Genomic DNA, 14,702 nt, shown 5'->3' with positions numbered 1-14,702 from the left:
TTTCGACAAAGTAGGTCGATATGTGAAAAAGTGTTGGGACAATGTGAGCGACATTGACAGGTGAGACATGGGAGGCAAGCATGAGAACCTCCTAGAGGCTGTGGGTGAGCGACAAGGAACGCCCATACCAACGCTTTGTCATGGTAATTAAGTGTAAAGTGGATGTTCTGGCTCTAACATAGGCGACACCGAGTCCTGTTGAAATGGGAAGAGCGAGGGTGTCGTAGAGGATCTTCAAGATGGTTCCTGCTGATATAAGGCACCCAAAGGCCACCTGGGATTCTTGTCCTAGGACTTTTGAGACAGGGAAATTTTGGGCTATGTGTACCAGCTTGGGCGAGACGTAGGTGCTGACATAGGCTACCCGCTGGTTTGGTTTCAGTCTGTGGTGGAGGTTGTGTTCGATGTGAGCTCGTATCGTCGGAAGCAAATGGCGATAGGTGTTCGACGCTGTACGATGGTTATGCCCCTTCGTCTTGAAGGCAATGATCGATGTCCATAATCGCTGATTTCCCCACATTCAGGATGATTCCCAAGGTTCGTCAATACTGTCGGATCCATGCGTTAGCGTTACATGTTTCCATAAGTGTACGTGCAACGGGCAGGTCATCCACATAAGTCCAGCAGTGAAGGTATGACTGCGTAAGGTGAGCACCGTAAGTTGCGGTAGGAGTCCTCCGATAAGGGGTTCGAGGACGTTGGAGAATAGCACAGTGGACAGGGGACAGCCCACTCTGATAGAACACCGTACTGGAATTGGCTCCGCCTGTAGCCCATTGACTTGAATACTCGATGTGCCACTGATAAGCAGGTGTCGCAGGATGTCGACGAACAGTGGAAGGGACCCCATACGCACTGTCATCGATAGAAGAAACTGCTGTCAGGACCCTATCAGAGGCAGACCCTATCAAAGGCACTATCGAATTCGATTTCCACGAGTGCTGCACGGATGAGGCAACTAAAACTAACTGAGCTAGCCGTCACAGCTTACGCTTCGTCCTGACAGCTTTACTTCCGCTAGTACCTCGCATCTTATCTTCCAAACTTCACAGACGTTCTCTTGCGAAACTTGCGGAACTAACACTGATGGAAGAAAGGATATTGCAGGGGCATGGTTTAGCCACTGCCTGGGGGGGCCCTTCCAGAATGAAATTTTTGCTCTGTCTTTTTCGAGTCGCAGTCCTGCACAGATTTTAATTTGCCACAGTTTTCTTCTTCTCTTCTTGAGATAGCAGTCTCACCTTTTCATTTTCTCTTTAGTTTCCTTAGTTCCGCGGAATTTTTTGACCGCGTCTTGTACTGAACTCATGTAGGGAGAAGATTTGAGAACAGCGGTTTTACCTCTCTTTCTTGTCACTTGTTTCTGCCCTGGTATAACTCTGGGTACTGATGTAACATTTTCCCGTCTCAAGGTAGGGCAGCTTGACCCAGTGGAGTTACTGATCGATGCATGTTTTTCGTGAACCAATTTTGTCTATCGGCTTTCAGTACCATCTGCAAACGAGAAAGACAAAACATGTAGCAGAATCTGTTAAAGGAAGAATAAAAGGCGACCGGAACGGGGCGGAACGGGGCTGTACCAGTAGGACATTGTAACCCAATCGCATATCTGTTGAGCAAATATTCAGTGACAACCATAAGCATTTTTTTCAAGTGAATTTGATGCAAATATAGCTAATAACTTACTGATTTAGGCTGAATAAACGTTGATTATGAAGAAAAAACTACGACAGACGTACGTTGCTTGGGGACGCTCCGTTTAGTTACTCCAGTTAGTTATAACAGCTGATTAGCGACTATGTAACTAGAGTGCGGCAACACTAGCAACCTTATTAAACCATAACAGATATTTGTTGGTAAACACTTCACTGTCCGAGCGCACTCTAGTACCTTTAGACGAAATTATACGACCGAGACTGTTCTGCCCCGGTAGTGGATTCTGCCCCAGTCCCCCTACGTGGACAATATTACGAATTTTTTTCTAAAGGAATTTATGTACTTTGTAAGCGCTGGAGGACTGGCATTGAGCGTGGGGAAGATTATTTTGAAAAGTGATACAGCTTTGTACCACTTCTGCACAATAAATAACATTATAAAAATATTTAAGGTTTTCATTTGACTCACAATCGTATATACAAAAGTAAGTCCTTCTTTGGTTGTGGTTGCAGCCTTCTATATGCAAGTGGAATAGTAGAACTCTCAGTTATTCCTGAATAAAACAGACATGGTTGCGAAAATATTTTCAAGCTCAGACTGTTTCATTCAAGAATAATCTTTATGCAGTTACTGTACCAGTCGCCCAGATGGATTGGGAGATGTTTTATAAGTTTCATTTACATATTTTACACTTATTGTAAGTACTATATTTGTTTTCCAAACGTCTGGTCTTCTAAACTGCACAAATTAGTCTAAAACTTAGTTCCCGTTATCTTTGTACGCACCGGTAAATACTATGGCTAATTGCCTAGTTAGTAAGGATAACACCGCAACTGTTCTCTTTTTCGCCAAAATATATTTCACAGACTAGTTAACGGTTGTTTTCTTTAAGATTTTTTCTTCTTTGTGTTGTGGTGGTTGTGAAGACATTTCAAAAATATGATATGAAACACCTCTCCTTTTATTGTCCGTGTGCGTGAAATCTTTATGGGACTTAACTGCTAAGGTCATCAGTCCCTAAGCTCGCACACTGCTTAACCTACAAAACCTAAGGACAAACACACACACCCATGCCCATGGGAGGACTCGAACCTCCGCCGGGACCAGCCGCACAGTCCATGACTGCAGCGCCTAGACCGCTCGGCAAATCCTTTATTGTCTGCCATAATGTAAATTCATAACTACGTTTCTCATACTTTCTATTTCCCTCTTTCCATGTCTACTTTCTTGCGCTCTCTTCTTTATTGTTGATGGTTATAGCTGCTTTTTGCTGTTCATGCCTCAGTCAGTAAATGATTCAAAAAGTGTGTTGAACCACATTACTTAATAAGTTAAGGAACATGCAAAAATAAGCAAATAAAAATTAAGCGGCAACTGCATTTTTATTCACATCAGTAACAACACAGCGTACACGATTTTCTAGAAATAGTCGTCTTTCGTCTTTTTATAGCGCCTACTTCTAGACCTGCCGTTTAAAGGCAGTGCACATTCCGTGCAAACAGCTTAACAGTTTCTCAATGCTTTTTCTTGAATAGGTTTGTTAGTCAGTGAGGCAAATAATCACAGTCACCACCTAGCAGCTCGCAGCAGCCGGTGCACGAAAAGGGACACCAGCGACTTTGATGGCTTCACGATGACTGTTCATTAAAACAGCAGCCTGTTTTACTGCACAGTAGTAGCAGGCCAACCACCGAAAGTGATGGTGGTCGAGGGCACACTCTGTGGAACAGTTGTGGGATCCCCCACTGTACGAACAGGAACGCCACCGAAGGTGACGGTGTTTCGTGACACGCTCCACGGAGCAGCGTAATTGATGGTGTCTGCATACAGACCGGTCGGTTCTGCGGCCGCCGGACCGACGATGGCACACGCTGCAGCGGCTGTCGGATCCCCAGCAGTGTAGACTGCCCCGACCTGTAACCAGAAACGCGGTGAATACTGATGGTATCTCAGTAAATATCAGCTACACAGCCACAGTATATTACGTTATCTATTTAGTCATAAGTACACTACTGGCCATTAAAATTGCTACACCAAGAAGAAATGCAGATGATAAACGGGTATTCATCGGACAAATATATTCTACTAGAACTGACATGCAACTACAATTTCGCGCAATTTTGGTGTATAGATCCTGAAAAATCAGTACCCAGAACAACCAACTCTGGCCGTAATAACGGCCTTGATACGCCTGGGCATTGAGTCAAACAAAGCTTGAGTGGCGTGTACGGGTACAGCTGCCCATGCAGCTTCAACACGAAGCCACAGTTCATCAATAGTAGTGACTGGCGTATTGTGACGCGCCAGTTGCTCTGCCACCATTGACCAGATGTTTCCAATTGGTGAGAGATCTGGAGAATGTGCTGGCTAGGGCAGCACTCGAACATTTTCTGTATCCAGAAAAACCCGTACAGTACCTGCAACGTGCGGTCGTGCATTATCCTGCTGAAATTTAGCGTTTCGCAGGAATCGAATGAAGGGTAGAGCCACGGGTCGTAACACATCTGAAATGTAACGTCCAATGTTAAAAGTGCCGTCAAGGCGAACAAGAGGTGACCGAGACGTGTAACAAATGGCACCCCATACCATCACGCCGGGTGATACGCAAGTATGGCGATGACGAATACACGCTTCCAATGTGTGTTCACCACGATGTCGCTAAACACGGATGCGACCATCATGATGCTGTAAATAGAACCTGGATTCATCCGAAAAAAATGACGTTTTGCCATTCGTGCACCCAGGTTCGTCGTTGAGTACACCATCGCAGGCGCTCCTGTTTGTAATGCTGCGTCAAGGGTAACCGCAGCCACGGTCTCCGAGTTGATAGTCCATGCTGCTGCAAACGTTGTCGAACTGTTCGTGCAGATGGTTGTTGTTTTGCAAACGTCACTATCTGTTGACTCAGGGATGGAGACGTGGCTGCACGATCCGTTACAGCCATGCGGATAAGATGCATGTCATCTCGACTGCTAGTGATACGAGGCCGTTGGGATCCAGCACGGCGTTCTATATTACCCTCTTGAACCCAACGATTCCATTTTCTGCTATGAGTCATTGGATCTCGACCAACGCTAACAGCAATCTCGCGATACGATAAACCGTAATCGCGATAGGCTACAATCCGATCTTTATCAAAGTCGGAAACGTGATGGTACGCATTTCTCCTCCTTACACGAGGCATCACAAACAACGTTTCACCAGGCAAAGCCGGTCAACTGCTGTCTGTCTATGAGAAATCGGTTGGACACTTTCCTCATGTCAGCACGTAGTAGGTGTCGCCACCGGCGCCAACCTTGTGTGAATGCTCTGAAAAGCTAATCATTTGCATATCGCAGCATCTTCTTCCTGTCGGTTAAATTTCGCGTCAGTAGCACGTCATCTTCGTGGTGTAGCAATTTTAATGGCCAATAGTGTAGTTCCATCAATTTAAGGAAAGCAATGAGGTATAACAGAAGTGAGGCTAGCGATAAAATTAACACCAGTCTTCAGAACCATGTGCTAAACAAAATAATGCAATTGCTGTCCCAAGTCCTACCAAGGATACAAATTACCGCTTGAAGGACTGAACAAGAAGGACACAAGCAAGCAGTCCTGTCTAGCCTCAAAGGTAGCCTTCATTTCTGAAAGAAATTTCTTAATATGTACGTTTGGTGCTGAGTGGTGTATGGAAGCGAATCACGAGCAGGTAGTGTAGGAATACCAGTAAAGAATAGAAACGAAATGTTTGAGATGTAGTTTTACAGAAGGATGGTGAAAGTTAAGCGGACTAATAGGAAATGATGAGGTTGTCTACAGGGTCCGCGAGGAGAGGAACAGATGGAAAAGACTGACAAGAAAAAAGGACGGAATGATAGAACATGTGTTAAGGCATTAGGGAATAACTTCCATGGTTCCACAGAGAATCGTACATCCAAAGACTGTAGAGAATTACAGAGAATGGATTTCACCCAACAAAATAGTCGATGACACTAGGTTACATACTTCTCTGACATCACGAGTTTGGTGCGTGACAGTCGTGGCGGGCCACATCCTACCAGACACGAGATCGGAAGAAAGAATTCGGACCCAAATGGCAATTTTCGAGCGTTCATACTTGCCAGACACGAGCTGTTATTGTACTACGATCATTTAATATGTGAGCATGTACATGTTCAGTGTCATCTGACTCATGTGTGTACCGAGTAATATGACCAGGACTTGAGGGAGCATGAACGCTTAATAAGGGTAATCGAAACTAAACAAAGAATTTAAGTGTGGTTGTAGAAAAGTTTTTTTGTGGCATAATTTCAGAAAAGAGCCAGAACCAAAATTCTCTCCCGGAAAAGAAATTATGCAGTTTATGAAGATTGAGTGATTTATTGTCACATTTCAGTTATAGTTCTCGCAGCAGTCAGCTTCCACGGGGATGAGGTTAGACACATGAAAGGACCGTGGAAGTGACTAGGAGATAACTGTGTTCAGATTATCGATGATGCAGTGCTCTTTCTTTCCAAAGTAGTATTAGAGCGGAGTCCCCAGAGCTGGATACGAAAACACTGAAGATACTGTGGGGTCCAAACAAAGAGTACAATTGACCTCTGAATAAACGTTCCTCACCTGAGTTCATATACCTGGAAACACAGTACCTCCTGTTAGAACCTGTTTTCTAAAACTGCCAATAGCTTATTAATGATGGAAAACACACAGCACCAGAACATACAGGCTGTACAGAAATTCCCATTACAAACTTCTAGGACTTTTAGAGAGCAGTGAGTACATAATATTTTGAATCGGATCCCATGTCCTGAAATGTACCGGTTCCGTCCTACGACTGTTTCAGTTCAGACGTGTAACGCTACATCTGTTGAGGGAAAGAAGACAGAGTTGCTTGTCCTGGTATGCAGTAGGGTAGACACGATGACGTGTACTGCGTTCTAAGAACTACTTTTTGTGAGGTCGTATGCAATTTACAGTAGTTTTGTAGAGACAGAGGAAGCCCTGCTAGCAAGAGTTCTGGCCGCTCCACTAGAAAATGAAGAGAAACCATGTGGGATGGACAGTGTGTACCAGGACACGCTTCGTAGATACAATGTCTGTAACAACGTTGGTGGCCGCTACATGAAGCTGCTGTTGTAATGCATCGCTACTGTCCTGTACGTACAGTATGCTGGGTTCTTTTCTTGTTTTGGAATAACGTAAGCACATAAAGTTTAAGTGCAAACACAAACGAATGTTCTTCGGCTGGTATGAGAGTAGCCACTTGACACAACCGTGGAAGTGATAAATGGATGTTTCGTTATGTTTCCTCTAGAACTGTTACCTAATAATTGTACTGCTTTAGAACTGTTACCTAACAACTTGTACTGTGTCATGCCTAATTCAGTTCCTCGAACAGAAGTGGAAGAGTTAAACATTTGAATTGAAACCATCGTAGAACGAAAATGGTTATGTTTCCGGACAGGGGTTCCTATTCAAAATATTATGAACTCAATCCCCTCTAAAAGTCCTAGAAGTTTGTAACGGAATTTCCGAACACCTTTTATAAGCGCAACTACTAAGACCTGTTTCGTAAATCAATCACCGAAAATGGCCCCCCGCAATCATAAGGAATCGCGGAAGTGCTAAAGTATCCCATATACTATACACATGATTTGCAAGTCGTCTTTAATTCAGTCAGGAAGAATATAATGCATTCTATGAAGCCGCTGCTGCAAAAAAATTATAAAACATTTCGATCGTTAAAAATCGATGGTAAACAACTGAATTTCCTATGTTTTAGCCTAGATGCATTGTCTGTAATACTTTTCTTGAAAACATTAATTATAGGTGAATTTCTGCTCATTAGCTTAATGAGTGAACTAGCAGCAGCTTCTTTTCAATTTGCCCCTAAGTAATCCTGTTCACAAATATTTTGTTAGGTCCGTGACATCCACTGTTTGACAATAACTTCTGCTTGCATCTCACACATCGCTGTCCTCAGCTACAGACATCCCTGTTAGCCCCGCATATCGGCTAATGTCACCTACCCAGATTCCACAATCCACACCTTGGTATCTTCTTAACTCTTGGTATCCAACAATGAATGGTCTGCGATTCAACTTTTTATTTCTGTGGCAATTAGTTGTTTCTCGTCAGTCCAATATGATTTAGGTTTCCGTATGTTTCATAAATTCCTTTAGGCAAAAGTACTTCACATCCGTTTATCCTTGAGGCATATTGTCTTTCTGTTCATCGAATCATTGTTGTCAACTGTCTTATACAACGGCAAATAATCAGCTGCTGACTGAGCGAGTGATTCCAACAGCAAAGTCACTGTCTGTGTCTGCTAGACAGCCTCTTAACTTCCGTGTTCTCTCAGTCTGATGCGTGTGGCTGCTCTACTTAAGATCTTTGGCTTTTTGGACAAGGGCGAAGACGTGAAAGCTCATAAGTGTTTTCTGCTGCTTAACATATAGGTGTAAGGTAATTAGCTTGACAGTCAGGGCCAGTAAATTTTGCTTTACTACCACGTGAGAAGGGTCTATATGCTTATACTTCCTAAGGTGTAAACGTTAGAAACGAAAATGATTATCGCTACCTGATTCTGAAACCTAACACCATTGTCAAGGATTCGCGCCTGGTAGACATTTAGAACGCGGAAAACTAAATTTACTGACAATATTGTTGACCAAAGATATAGCTGAATGGAAAGCTGAAGGGAAAGACAAATCTCTAAAATTAAGATTTCCTAGGCAGTCCGAGAGTTAATGAAGACTTTACTGTTTCTAATGTCAAACCATATGAGTTATCTGTCAGTGATTACAGAGTTATTTAGCGTAGAATTAAAGATTAGAAAATTTTTAATAAACACTGGGACATCTATTAGTTCTAGGTTATAAAATACACAGGTAGATCAAATGCGTTAGTAGTGATACCCAGAGGAAAATGTGTATTTCTATACCATCTCAGATCCTTTTTTCGTTGAGATTGGTTCCATCTTACTCAGCTTAAATGTAACTCAAGATGTGACTGCTTGTTAAAGAGAATACTATGAATACTGTTATGAGCGTACGATTTATTTACATACAGTAGACTGCCCTGGTACTACGTTTAGTCGTCTGTCAACACACAACGTGCGCTATAACTTGAAATACATTAAGCAATGTACAGTCCGCTCGGCTATGGTAAGCATTTAAACACTGCGTTATTCCAAGCGCAGGGAGCTGTAGAACCTCATTAAACACAAAAGAAGTTTATGCATTCAATTTCTCACCTTACTAAGTTGATCCAATGACAGTTGTTGCGGAGTCATCGCACAGTTGGACGGCGAGTCGGTGAGAAGTGCACCCTGAGTAGTGTCCACTTCTTTTCTGCAGGCGGCAATGATGTCAGGTAAGAATCTGTCCGTGGGAAGAATAGGAAACGGGTTCCTAATGGAAATATCAAAAATGACCTTGTTAGGACTGGGAGGTGTGCACATCATTGTCAGGGGTAGGTTCACGTTGACAGTGTTATCTGAATGGCTGCAGAAAGGCCTGCAGGAAAGCCAGTAATTATTGGCAGTGTTCAAATAAGGAATAGCAGTGGCAGGTGCAGCAGGAGCAAAGGTACTGATGGGATAGCGGTGGGCAGTGGCAGGACAATAATCTGCTTCGCTGTCAGCAGGGGGACTCGCTGGAAAGTCGCTGGCAGAAAGATCCACAAAGAAGATCCTAGGTTTGTTGACAGGCTGAAATGCCGCAGAAGTGTCTACACTGACAATATTGCCCGCAGTTTTAGAAATGCTTTCTTTGGAGTTAACAGAGGAAGCGGCTAGCAGGTTACTTACTGGAATATTTTGAAGTGTGTTGCTGACAGGTAAGTTACCTCTGGGTCTTTCGGCAGATTCAGAGTCACCGGACGTTTCAAAATCTGAGAAACTATCTGCAGTCTTGAACGAGGGTGATTTACCAGAGGTACTAACTGAGCCAGATGAGGACACTTTGCTACCAGAAGACAGATTCACAGAACTGTTATCCTCCAACACTCTTTCTGAGGAACTGTCGGCTCTTTCGGCGGAAGGAGACGAGTTGGGCGTTTCGGAGCTGTCAATATTCTGAAGACGAGCAACATTCTTAGCTTGTGGCGATGTTTCAGAAGAAATAATGGAACCAGGCAAGGGCATTCTGCCGCCAGAAGCGAGACCTATCTTATGGTTGGGGTTCAATTTGCTCTCTGATGAGCTGTCAGGTTCTTCCTGGGAAGGAGACTGATTGGATCTTTCGGAGCTATCAGCATCCTGAAGGCTAGCAGTATTCTTAGAGTGTGACAACGTCTGAGACGGTGTAATGGAGTAAGCTATGGGCACTTTGCTACCAGAAGCGAAACCTATTTCACGGTTGGGGTTCAATTTGCTCTCAGAGGAACCGTCAGGTTTTTTGGCAAAAGGAGACATGTTAGACGTTTCGGAGCTATCACTTACTTGAAGACTAACAGCATCCTTAGATTCTGACAACGTTTGAGACGGTGTATTGGAGTCAGGTGAGGGAACTTTGCTACCTGAAGCGAGACCTGTCTTACAGTTGGGGTCCAACTTGCTCTCTGATGTACTGTCGGGTTTTTCGGCGATAGGAGACAGGTTGGACTTTTCGGAGCTATCAGTGTCCTGAAGACTAACAGCATCCTTAGATTCTGGCGACGTTTGAGACAGACGAATGGAGCCAGATGAGGGCAGTTTGCTAAAGGAAGCGAGATCTGTCTTACGGTTGGCGTTCAGCTTGCTCTCTGATGAAGTGTCGGGTTTTTTGGCGATTGGAGACAGCTTAGATGTTTCGGAGCTATTAGTATCCTGAATACCAACAGCATCTTTAGAATTCGGTGACGTTTGAGACGGACTCGTGGAGCCAAGTGAGGGCATTTTGCCACCAGAAGTAAGACCTATATTACGGTAGAGGTTCAACTTGCTGCCTGGGGAATTGTTAGGTTTCTCGGGAGAAGGAGGCAGACTAGATGTTTCGGAACTGGCCGCTTCAGAGAGGGCCTATTCGCTGCTAACTGATGGTTCAAATGGCTCTGAGCACTATGGGACTCAACTGCTGAGGTCATTAGTCCCCTAGAACTTAGAACTAGCTAAACCTAACTAACCTAAGGACATCACAAACATCCATGCCCGAGGCAGGATTCGAACCTGCGACCGTAGCGGTCTTGCGGTTCCAGACTGCAGCGCCTTTAACCGCACGGCCACTTCGGCCGGCGCTGCTAACTGATGAGGCGTCTTCTTTTTGCATGATGGCTCCAACTCTGTCCCTCAGGATGACAGCACCGGTTGATCCTGTCTTTGGTGATGGTGCAGCTTCCAGCAAGACACCCGGCCTCGCCAAGGCAGCTGCAAACAGCGCACACATGGACAACCTGCAAGAAAACAAGTCGGAGTGTTCTAGCACTCAGTACGTGTACAAAATGTTATTGTGATCCTTTTTCATCATGAAGATACGATATTTGATACGTCAGTAATAATGACAAAATATTACCAATGAATGCTCGTAACTCGTTGGTGGGCCCCATTACGGACACACACTCACGTGCACGCACACACATGAGCTGCCCCCCCCCCCCCCACACACACACACACACACAAACACAAACACATACACACAAAATATGAAATAAAATATGGTGCACTCCTGATTGTACTGCTACCAACAATTTTCATACTCTCAATGGCTCTATTGCCATGTCACTCAATTTCTTTATTTACTGACGATGTTTGGGCAACGCCCTTGCCGCAGCGGTTACACCGGTTCCCGTGAGATCACCGAAGTTAAGCACTGTCGTGCATGGTCGGCGGTGGCCATCCAGGCGTCCATGCGCTGTTGCCATTTTTCGGGGTGCACTCAGCCTCGTGATGTCAACTGAGGAGCTACTCGACCGAATAGTAGCGGCTTCGGTCAAGAATGCCATCATAACGACCGGGAGAGTGGTGTGCTGACCCCACGCCCCTCCTATCCGCATGACACGGCGGTCGGATGGTCCCAGTAGGCTACTCGTGGCCTGAAGACGGAGTGTACTGATGATGTTTGGTTCATTGAAAATTTTTATTCCTAATTTGGTCACTTAAATTAAGACATTGAAACATTTTTTTTTTTTAAATTTTGTAAGTAGTTTCTAAATGACACACAACTCTCATTTTAGTTTTTCATTCTGTCTGTGCAGTGACAACTGATGCAAGTAATCCTTTTGTTTAGAGAATGTAACTGCCAAAAGAAAACGATTACATTCATTGCAAAGTGGGCTGACTGTTACTTTTAAATCATATTTTAGGCTATGGGTTTATCATTATTACTACATAGTTGTGTCTCTGAAGAAGCAATATCTGTGGCATTATTTTTCGTATGTACAAGTTTAATGTTGTACTTCATACATGAAGCGTTTCGGCACCATTGTTATCATTGACGAATATGCCTTAATATACGCGCTTAAATGGTTCGCTTCATCGTAATCCCTACGCTTCCGCTGTGGTGAGATTACATTGCACGTCAACCATCAGATATTAATTTCATGACACACCTCTGCTATGGTTTTAGATGTCACTGTGCAATCCTCGTTGGATGTACTGGTATTTAGTGATAGGTCTGTATCGCTCTTTCTCTAATCATGTCGGCTGCTTACTTGAAGCTATGTTCTGGAGACTGAACTGAGGAGTATATCAATTGCATACTCGTATGTGTTCGACAAGTCTCTAGTGTAAAACTTCGTGATGACATACTATCACCCCATTTACTTTAACCGGTATCTTCCCTTGAAAGGCGAAATAACAAATAAACGAATAAGTTTTATCCACGCAAGTCTTCTTGCGACTTAGTGCATTCATAATATTAAAGAATTCATATACTGTATTCTCCGACTTCTCAATTCCGGTGTTCACATGTAGGTATTAAACAAAAAGCAAACAATGATCCGAAACATTGAAATAGCTGAATGAAGAGGAGTACCCCGAATCTTTGTTCGTGATCTCGCTCATTCATGCGACGTACAAAGAGTTCGTGTGCAGTAGAAGGCTTATGGAAGTGAGTGGGACCCTGCAATATTTCTGGCTAGGATAAAGCACTGCGGATGCAGTAGAGTAGCGACTGAAAGACGTCCTATCGATAAAAACTGTGCAATTCGAGTAACTGTTGTTATGGTTCAGTATAATAACGTGGTTCCAAATCATTACAGGGTGAAAGCCTTGAACGGGGAAACGGAGAGTAAAAGATATCATCATCTTACTTGTTAGCTTCTAAAAAGAATGATAATCGACAGCAGTCACTTTCATTGACAAAGATATTAATTACTGCCAATTTATTTAACGCGCCTTGATTTGAATTGGGCGTTGTGATTCGTTGTAGACTGTTACCTACATATGGTTGATTTGCCCCATTCAGATCCATATTTCACGTTGTTAGGGCGAGTACCGGGATGGTCATTCTGATGATATTGATGATATTTTGAGACCTTCATATCTCTTCCAGACTTGAGGTTGTGAGTGAACAGTGCTCATCATTTCTCTATTTCTTTGCTACTGTCGCCTCCTCTTCTCTACTGCTCACCCCTGAGATTCGTTACACCAGTTATGCTTATATCTGCCTTTATCTTCATACCTAGCACACCCACCATGACTCATAATGTATGCATGTATGACATATTTGGTCGTTCGCAGTGCTTCTTCCATCGTTAGCTCCTTTTGAAGTTGATCCGATGACGTCATTGTCTTAAAATGAATCCTAAGAGTTCGTTTCTTCTTCCAGAGGGATATAGTTTGCTTTCTTTTTCTCAGCACCTCTTCACAGGTAAATCTATCTCTCCCTCGATCTTCAACAACCTTTTATGGCGCTAAGTCTCCAGGGCTTCGAACCGTCTTATCTCATGTTTTTCTATTGCTCGAATTTCACACCCTTTTAGGGCCATACCCCTTTCATGATCCGTTCCCTTATTTAGTGAGTGATGTTTTTGCTGATGAGCGAGTTCTTTCTAAAATTACATGAAATTTGGGCCTGATACAATTTTCAATACTTCTGTTAGGTTTCTACCATCCCTTTTGATCCTGTTTCCCAAATATGCAAATTCCTTTGTCACTTCTAACTGCTGTTCTTCAATTCTCGTTCTTAGGGGTTTATATTCGCCTTCGTCACTGCAACACTTTTGTCTTCCTGTTGTTTAATCTCGTCTCATAGTGGTTACAGAAAACCGTTTCCAATGGGCTGAGAGCCTTATCTAGATATTCTTCCGTCTCCATGGTCGCACCCATAACATATGCATTTCGCTGCATTGTTATCTTCCAGCGTTAATTTCGATTCCCAGCTCAGTTGTTTAGCGAATTTTGTCTATTGTTTCCTAGATGTATGCATTAAATGTAAGAGGAGAGAGAGCACATCCGTGTCTCTCACCTGTTTTATTTTTTGCTTCTTGTACCTATGAAAGTCTAATTCCAGACACATCGTTGTAGTTGAAACTGAATATCACCAGCTTATCTTTTCCTGCTTTCTCCAGCGCTCTGAACATCTCTTGAAAGACAATATTAATTAATGCCTTTTCCATATCTATTAAGGCAACTTAAGTGAGTTTATTTTTCTGTAATTGCTTTTCGGTAAGAAGCATCGGTACCAGAATCGCCTCTTCTGAATCCAAATCGATTTTCACTCAGCATATCCTTCACCTACTTCTCAGCTCTACGCTTCGCTGCTGTACACCTGTCAATCTTGTGCAGGTATAACGTTAAAAAGCAGCTGCGCACCAACAAAATTTATAAGCCCCGGTACACGTCTAGAATCGCCCTCTCCTTCATGAAAGTAATACTGACGATAAAATATTTACATTTCGTAGCAAGAAATTACTGAACTTACTCCTAGTGTGACACACAGTATTTCCCTTTATGTTGTTTTGTTCAAAGAATTCTTTGTATTGAACTCCGTCGCCTAGTTATTATCTATATCGAAGCTACAGCTTCTTCGCTATTCATGTAGCTCCCTTCGTCATCATGCAGATCCTTAACCTTCAGTCATTACTGATTAGTATGAACACGGGATTTGGTAATAAAAATTACGCTAGCCGCGGTTTTCGACAACAGA

The 14,702-nt window shown here is 43.3% G+C and overlaps 1 protein-coding gene across 1 annotated transcript; it reads right to left on the bottom strand.

The window, feature by feature from the left end:
* Positions 1 to 3,318: 3,318 nt before the first annotated feature.
* LOC124789200 (dentin sialophosphoprotein-like) lies at positions 3,319 to 10,513 on the bottom strand. Its single transcript, XM_047256494.1, has 2 exons — positions 8,891 to 10,513; positions 3,319 to 3,570 (listed from the first exon to the last, which is right to left on the bottom strand). The coding sequence occupies exons 1-2, from the start codon at positions 10,511 to 10,513 to the stop codon at positions 3,319 to 3,321; spliced, it is 1,875 nt and encodes a 624-aa protein (XP_047112450.1).
* Positions 10,514 to 14,702: the final 4,189 nt, after the last annotated feature.

This window comes from Schistocerca piceifrons, chromosome 3, assembly GCF_021461385.2.
Source record: "Schistocerca piceifrons isolate TAMUIC-IGC-003096 chromosome 3, iqSchPice1.1, whole genome shotgun sequence".
NCBI classification, from domain to species: Eukaryota; Metazoa; Arthropoda; class Insecta; order Orthoptera; family Acrididae; genus Schistocerca; species Schistocerca piceifrons.
Note: the sequence above shows the minus strand (reverse complement) of the source record. Positions and strands in the feature narration are given on the sequence as shown.

Bases quoted from the DNA above. Each gene is read 5' to 3' on its own strand.
- LOC124789200 (XM_047256494.1), bottom strand. From the start codon at position 10,513: ATGCCCTCACTTGGCTCCACGAGTCCGTCTCAAACGTCACCGAATTCT. The intron at 3,571-8,890 runs GTGAGAAATTGA...TTCTGGTTACAG, and splicing joins CATTGGATCAACTTAGTAAG to GTCGGGGCAGTCTACACTGC.